The sequence below is a fragment of the Solanum pennellii genome, chromosome 3, assembly GCF_001406875.1.
Source record: "Solanum pennellii chromosome 3, SPENNV200".
Taxonomy (NCBI): domain Eukaryota; kingdom Viridiplantae; phylum Streptophyta; class Magnoliopsida; order Solanales; family Solanaceae; genus Solanum; species Solanum pennellii.
Window position 1 is genome coordinate 24397945 of NC_028639.1, and position 8721 is coordinate 24406665.

The following is an 8721-nucleotide window of genomic DNA, read 5'->3' on the forward strand; positions in this document are numbered from 1 at the left end:
GGAATTGATGTTTTATTATTGGTTATGTGTTATATGGTTTGGTTATTATCTTGTAGATGAATCTTTATTCTTGTAAGTGCTCAGAGAGTGGCAAGTGTCATTCGAGGATGAATGTTGTCCAAGTGGGGGAGATTGTATAACCCCAAAAATGACTTAGGTGAACTAGATCCTAACATGTTGGTATTTATGACATAAGTTCCTAAATAGGTCTAATATATGGTTTAGAGGCAGTAGCTAAAGTATTAGGTGCATTGGAAGTCAAATGTCAAGGGACGACCAAGACGTTCGATGATTAAGTCACCTATGTGCCTCATATGTGGTTTTATGTGCTATTTTGTGTTTCATGATGTTGTAAGGTCCTTAAATGATTTATTATATAATGTATAATCAGTGTTTCGAGTTTCGTGGAGTTTGGAGGTCAAACGTCGAAGAACGTCCATAACGTTCGAAAGATGTGCCTTGAAATGACCTCATGTGTCTAGGCATGTTTCGTTGAGTTTTCCATGTTTGTTTTGGATGAAATTCATGTGAGAGGTTCTAAAATTATAGAAGATCATTTTCGGGTTGGAAACGTCCGGGCAAACATCCCCAAGGACCAACCAAGGGTCCTTGAGGAAGGACACACGTTGGTGGCCAAAACTGCTCAAAAGCAGTCCATCTATGGAGGGAAATCGACGACCAGTGGCCTGGTCGACGCCCCGTTGGTGGTGGGGGTCGTTGGAAACTTATCCTAGGAATCCAATCTTCCATTTTCAAGGCTTTGACCAAAATTACGGTGGACAGCACGGTCCGTAAGTGGACTGACGCCCCGTCGATGGGTCAGTCATCTGTGAGCTGCGTTCACTGTTAAGTTAAGGGGTGATGTTGTAATTTCATCCCATTTCTAAATAAGAGTATTGGAGGTTTATTAAGGGTATTTTGGGTATTTTAAACGAGTATATAAGTGTTTAACACCTAGAATATTTCATTTTTCCAAATCAAAACCCCAAATTCCTTAGAATTCTCTCAAAGACTCCATTGAAGTCCAAAATCAATGAAGAGCGTGGTGTGACGTTTTGAGTGGAAATTCTTCATCAAATTGAATAATGTTTTCTAAAGTTTCCAAAGTTGAATTGTCCAATTTCATGATTCTACCATGGGTTCTTGCATAAATGATTTATAAACATTGAATAATGATTTAATTTATATTGTATTGATAATTTTAACCTAAATTACCTAAGAACCCATGAATTTGGATGAACCCTAATTTTTGACTAAGTTTTTTGGGTTACTTTATATTGATCTAATGTTGATGAATTCTTACGTAGTTTTATGTAGGATATTCATTGATGTATTATATTGATGAATTTACATTGGTTTGACCTAGTTCATTGATTATTGTAGTTTTTATGTTGAATTGTTGGATATGGCCTTGGGTAAGGGTCTTCTGTTATCGAATTGAGTAAGTTGACTTTGGATTGAAGTGTTGAGTATGATGTGGGCGTATGCTGCCCTATTTCCTTTAATTTGATGTTTTTTACTCCTATTCTTTGTGATTGGTATGGTCCATTGATGGTGGTGGTGTTATGTGCTTTACTTGCAATTGATGTGGCCTTGTCGGCGTTACTTTATGCAATATGATGATCTTGGCTTTGTTGAAAACTACTTGAAGTAATATGACTATTTGTTTAGTTTGATTATGTGAAGCATGACAATATCTATCTACATGTGAAGTCATATATATATTCTTCTATTCATGTTGTCTTAGGTGTCCATGTTAGACAATGCCTTTGATATTATGTGTGTAGTGTTGGAGTTGAGTCTTGGTTATTCCTACTTGGATATATGAGTCTACATTGATTTCATTGATGATGTTATGATAGTATATAGGATGACTTGAAGATGTTACGTTTGTTTCTAGGTGCTTCTAGAACGACTTGCATTATGGGTAAAAGTGAAGTATGTGGTGTCTTGTCTTGGTTGACTTGTGTCCCTTGCTTGATGTAAATATGATTATGAATATGTGATGTCTTGATTTAGGGTGTTATGAATCATAGTCTTGAATGTATGAATGACATGTGACTTTAAATGAACTTAGGATAGTCTTTTATGTGAAAATCTTCACTTAGTGGTAAGGTTAAGATTGTTGAAGTTGTTGAAGTTGTAAGCCGTAACGGTATCCTTCAAATTAAAGGAATGATAAACTTAAGGTTAATTGGCTGGAATGGCATCATATTAATCCTTAGGAAAGTCATCATGAGCTTCTTGTCTCCATTGTTTTTGGTAGGGTAAATGTGATTGGGTGATGAACTTGTTATGGAACCGTTTTATGTGAACCTAATGTGTGAATTACTCTGTGAAAAAGAAGGCTAGCACCGAGTGAGTATGGTAAGGGGAAGTAGTTCTAGTTAAAGAAGTTAGACTAGATTACAAAGTATGCCCTTCATATTCCTTAACCATGTGCCTACATGATGCGTCTAAGTTCTACCCTTGGCAAGTAGAACAACCTCATCGGAGTAGGATCGATCTCCGGATTCCATGTCTTGCTATCATGGTATACGTCGGTTATTGCCTATTCTCATCATATGGAATACCTATTAGCATCAGAGAAGTTTATGAGGTTTAGGTGGTGGTATGGGACGCTACCTAGACATTGCACAATAGACTTTGAAGGTGTTACTTGGAGTTCCTAGGTCTTGTCTAAGACCATTACTTGAATGTCCTTTATGTGATGTATGAGTCTTAATGAACTAATGAACTAATGACTTAGATTATGAAGTATGTAAATGAATAAGTACCTAATCTAAAGTGACTTAAGGATTCCTTAGCTAAAGTGTGAAGAGGGCATAAGAGATGATCTCTTCATGACTTATCTTTGGAAGTCTGGAGGATGACTCTAGTTAGGGAAGATGTTTGGTGTTGTGGACATGATATAAGCCTTAGATAGTCTGAAGGACTATTTAGGTAATCTTGAAGATGTCACTATGGACGTTATCTTTTTGATATACTTAAGTAGGTCTTTTTATAGCCTTTGGAAGGAGAATGCCATATCATCTATGTGTTGGGGTGTTGAGTGAGAGTGATTCTATTCTAGGGAGTCTATAGGATCTCTTAAGTGTGTGTGTAAGGGATTGTGTGGGCGGTCTCTTCACAACTCACTCAAGTGAGACTTAGAGTCACCTTTGGTAGAAGAATCTTACCTTGATGTTTATGATGCTTGTAAGTGTGTATGTGACTCATTATAAGTAATATTAAGGGTCGTTTAGGCACATGTAGAGAGGGTGTATGGGCGGTCTCTCTTCGTGTGGCTTAAGTGAATCTTAGGATAGATTTAAGTGGGATAATTACATGCTAAAGGGCATCTAAAGTGAAGGTTTGCAACTTCATTGTACAGTGAAGAAGTTCACTGTAACAGTGAGTTGAGGTCACTGTAAATTGGCTTCAAAAATTATGATTTTTGGTTGAATTTTATCTTATGTGTTTCTAAGTTGTTAAATTTTGTTCTTATGATTATAAGATGATTTCTAAAAGAGAAGATGCATATTTTCAATAAAAGTTTGTTTTCATGATTTTTATGCATAATGTCATACTTAGTACATGTGGTTATAATAATCCATGCTTTTATCTATCTATATAGTTATTGGTAGGTAAGGAGCTTTTGGTAAGTCAAGACTTGTACCGTAACATCATTCAAAAGAAGTTGAAGTATGTCCTCATTTGACTCGAGGGCATATATGTCTTTTATGTTTTTATTGAAAGTATAGTAATAGACTAAGTATTTCTATATTCGTATTTTGAAGTATGTACCGTGTCCCAAGTATTCTTGTGTCTTATGATGATGAGATTGGGACTAAGTATTTCCTATTTCTTTATATGAAAGAGTTTTTAAAGACTATGTTATGTTTTGTGAAAAGTTTTAATTCCGCACTACTATTAACTACGTTTATGCGATGAATGATATGAAAGGGCTTGTATAAGACCTCTGAGAGGTCGAGTATGCCGGTTACAATCCGAGATTGTACCGTAACTTCTAGGGTGTGGTCTTGGGATGTGACAAGACCCCCTAGAAGTAACATGGCGTACTCGACCTCGTGGAGGTTTTATACAAGCCTCTTAGCATTCATTCATTACATAAGTATGAAAAGTAGTGCAGATTAAAGCTTTTCACAATAAAGTCAAAAAAGAAAGTCATTTATAAAATGTAAGAAGACTAAGTCTCATCATAAGCCATTTTAGACACATATCAATATCATAGAGTAATAGTCCTTTCATTAAAAGAAAACTAGAACCAAAATCCATGCCCTCGATCATATGAGGACATACCAATCTTGAGAGAAATCTACTTCCCAAGCTTCAACTTCTAGGAATCCTCACTTGCCACCACCTACACTTGCAGTCATACAGAAAAATATGGAACTAGCACAATTAATGCACCTAAGTATGGTGAACATGCAAGAAACCATACAAAAAGGGACATTTGGTTAAAGGTATGCTTTTATGCTATTTTGATAAAAAAAAGTCTCATAAGATAAGTACACGAAACATCTTCAAGTCAATAATCACAAATATGGTAAGACCACAATCATTAAGTGACCCATTTAACCATTAGACCGTCTACCTATGGTTATCCTAAGACCCACCTAGGTAAGACATGAAGAGACCGCCCATACAACTTCAATAATTTCACACAAAATAAATAGCGACGCTATTTTTTCTTAACTGTTTGAATTTTTAATTTTCCATCGTGATGTTTAAAAAAGCAAACATGGCTCTATGCCATGGCCAAAGTTTGCACCGTTTTTTCAATTTGAATGAAAGCCTCTTTATTTTTAAAATTTGTTTATTTACTCATCTGTTATAGTTTTCTTTCCTAACTTTGTTCGTTTATGGTTTCAGTAATGTATATTTTAAACTTGACAATGTCATGTCATGTCCCCAGCTGAATGAACAAAATGAGGTAGGGCCAAGGAATTTCGGCAGTTTAAAAACCAGCATAAGCCAAATCTAGAGGAAATTGAAACTGTAAATCTGGGAGAATAAGAGTGTGTCAAAGAGGTCAAAATCAGCGTTCACCTGAATGAAGATCAAAGAAAGGGCCTGATTCATTTACTCACTGAGTACATTGATGTGTTCGTCAGGGAAGTCAGCGACATGCTAGGGTTGAGTACAGATGTTGTGTTTCACAAATTGCCGATTAATCCAGGGTTCAGTACGGTAAAGCAATAAACTAGGAAAAATTCAAGCCTGAGTTCAGTTTAAAGATTAAAGAAGAGATCACCAAGCAGATAGAGTCTCGATTGGTGGAAGTGACACAATATCCAATTTGGTTGACCAATGTTGTTCCGATCGCCAAAAAATACGGGAAGGTTATAATTTGTGTCGACTACAGAGATCTCAAGAAAGTCAGCTCTAAGGATACTTTCCCGTTGCCAATTATTCATATTTTGATTGATACTGTGCTAAGCATGAAATGTAGTCATTTGTGGATTGCTACGCAGGTTATCATCAGATTCTGATGGATGAGGAAGATGCAGAAAAGACAATTTTTATTACACCTTGGGGTGTATATCATTATAGGGTGATGGTATTTGGACTCAAGAATGCTGGCGCTACTTATATGAGGTCTATGACAACTATATTTCATGAGATGATTCATAAGAAGATCGAGGTGTATGTAGATGACGTCATAATCAAGTCACACGAGAGTTCGGACCACTTGACACATCTAAGGAAATTCTTTGATCGTTTGCACCGTTACAACTTGAAGCTAAATCCCACCAAATGCGCTTTTGGAGTTGTAGCCGGAAAGTTGTTGGGATTTATAGTCAGCAGAAGGGTATTGTGCTCGATCCTTCTAAGATTAAAGCAATTCAAGAGTTACCTCCGCCGAAGACGAGAAAAGAGGTGATGAGTTTCTTAGGGAGGTTGAACTACAGCAGTCGATTCATAGCTCAATTAACCGTGTTGTGTCAGCCTATCTTCAAGGTATTGAAGAAAGACGCTCCGATAAAGTGGACTGAAGAGTGTCACACTGCTTTCGACGCTATCAAGAACTATTTTTTGAAATCCACTAGTATTGGTTCCTCCGCAAGAAGAGAGTCCTTTGTTGCTGTATTTGTCAGTCTTAGATAGTGCATTCGGATGCGTACTCGATCAACACGACAAGACAGAGAAGAAGGAAAGGGCTATCTATTACATAAGCAAGAAGTTTACTCCATATGAGTCTCGATACACTCTGTTGGAGAGAATGTGTTGTGCTTTGACTTTCTTGCCCAGAAGTTGAGACATTATTTGTCTTCGTATACTACATATCTCATTTCTAGAATGGATTCATTAAAGTATATTTTCAAGAAAGCGATGCCGACCGGAAAGTTAGCTAAGTGGTAAATGCTGTTGAGTGAGTTTGATATTGTGTATGTGACTCTGAAGGCGATAAAAGCACTGGCCTTGGCTGATCATCTTGCAGAAAATCCTGTTGATGAAGAGTATGAACCGCTTAAAACTTATTTTCACGATGAGGAAGTGTCATTTGTGGGTGAAGATATCTCTGAAGCATATCCCGGTTGGAGACTATTCTTTGATGGAGCGGCGAATCATCAAGGGAAAGGCATCGGAGCGTTCTTAGTGTCGGAATTTGGTCAGCATTATCCCATGGCGGCTAAGCTCCGATTTAATTGCACGAACAACATGGCTGAATATGAACCTTGTATCCTCGGTTTGAAAATCGCCATTGACATGAATGTCCAAGAGCTATTGGTCATGGCAGATTCAGGTTTGTTGATTCATCAGGTTAAAGGAGAGTGGGCCGTGAAGAAAATGCAGATTATACCTTACGTACAATATGTACAGAAGTTGTGCAAAAGATTTTGCAAGATCGAGTTCAGACATACTCCCAGAATACAAAATGAGTTGGTCGATGCTCTTGCCACCATCGCTTCAATGATTAAACATCCGGATACTGATTATATTGATGCTCTGGATATTAATCTGAAAGAATATCTAGTCCATTGTTCACATGTTGAAGAAGAACCAGACGGTTTTCCTTGGTATCTCGATATAAAGAAGTATTTGGAGTCAGGGAGTTATCCTGAAGACGCCACATCCAACAAAAGGAAGCCAATACGCCGTATGGCTCTTAATTTGTTTCTAAGCGGAGAAGTCCTGTATAGGAGGATTCCAGATTTGGGTCTTCTCAGATGTGTCGATGCTGTTGAAGCTGCGAAACTTATTAAACAGATATATGCTGGAGTTTGTGGATGACTATGGAGAATGATCTTTCGAGCCGGGTATTTCTGGATGACTATGGAGAATGATTGTTGCATGTGCAAAAATTCCATAAATGTCAAGTGCAGAGTGATTTGATCCAAGTGCACCTTCATGAACTTAATGCTATGAGTTCACCTTGGCCATTTGTAGCTTGGGGTATGGATTTCATCGGTCCGATAGAGCCAGCCACTTCAAATGGACACAGATTCATTTTGGTCGCCATTGATTACTTCACCAAGTGGGTGGAAGCAGCTTCTTACAAGTCGGTAACCAAGAAAGTTGTATCTGATTTTGTTTGTAACAAATTGATATGCAGGTTTGGAGTACGAGAAACCATAATTACTGATAATGGTGCAAATCTCAACAGTCATTTGATGAGAGACATATGTGAGCAGTTCAAGATTACTCACCGAAACTCAGCCGCTTATCGCCCTCAAATGAATGGAGCTGTAGAGGCTGCCAATGAGAACATCAAGAAGATTCTGAGGAAAATGATTGACAATAATCGAGGTTGGCATGAGATGTTGTCATATGCTTTATTGGTTTATCGGACGACTGTCAAAACGTCGACTGAAGCTACTCCATACTTGCAGGTATATGGAACAAAAGCAGTCATACCTGCTAAAGTTGAAATACCGTCATTGAGAATCATCTAAGAGGCTGAGTTGAGTAATGCTGAATGATGATCAAGAGAATTGATCAGTTAACTTTGATTGATGAGAAGAGAATGGTTGCCGTTTGTCACGATTAACTATATCGACAGAGAATGATTCGCGCTTTCCACAAGAGAGTAAGAGCTACAACTTTTGAAATCGGTCAGTTAGTACTTAAGCGCATTTTCCGCATCAAGATGAGTACAAAGGAAAATCGCACCAAACTGGCAAGGACCTTACATGGTTCGTAAAGTATTATATGGAGGTGCTTTGGTCCTGTCGGAGATGGATGGCACCGCATGACCGAAAGCGATCAACTCAGATGCTGTCAAGAGATACTATGCATGAACTTCAATTAGTATTTCTGTTAATTCCTTGTAATCGCTCTATTTTGCTTGTAATTTTTTCGTTCAAAGTTTTATCCCTCTTGTAATGAACTACGTCTGACCTGAATTCTCAAGAATGAGATGCGTAGGCGGCATATGTCTGCTTCGGTCAGTTTCTTTGTAAATTTCTTATTGTTGTTAATCTTTGAGGGGGAACTACATTTGACCTGATTCTTGCTTCAACGGGATACGTAGACGCCATAAGGGTTCGGTCATATCTCCCGTAAGGTTTCTATTTTTCTTTACAACAGAAAATGGGACAGAATTTTTGAGAGGGACTAAAAAATTCTCAAGAAGAAGATTTTTCCTCAACAAGTCAAGACTAAAGATATTTCGAGATCTGCAACTAGGACAGAATTTTTGAGAGGATCTCCAAAATTCCGTGATCTACCCAGTTACAGTTGAAAGATAAGCAAGATAGTTAACTGGGACAGAAT

General features: G+C 37.7%; 1 protein-coding gene across 1 annotated transcript; it reads left to right on the forward strand.

The window, feature by feature from the left end:
* The first annotated feature begins 6630 nt into the window (after positions 1-6630).
* On the forward strand, positions 6631-7901 carry LOC107013276. The gene is made up of 3 exons (XM_015213229.1): positions 6631-7227; positions 7332-7483; positions 7562-7901. The coding sequence occupies exons 1-3, from the start codon at positions 6631-6633 to the stop codon at positions 7899-7901; spliced, it is 1089 nt and encodes a 362-aa protein (XP_015068715.1).
* The last annotated feature ends 820 nt before the right edge of the window (positions 7902-8721 follow it).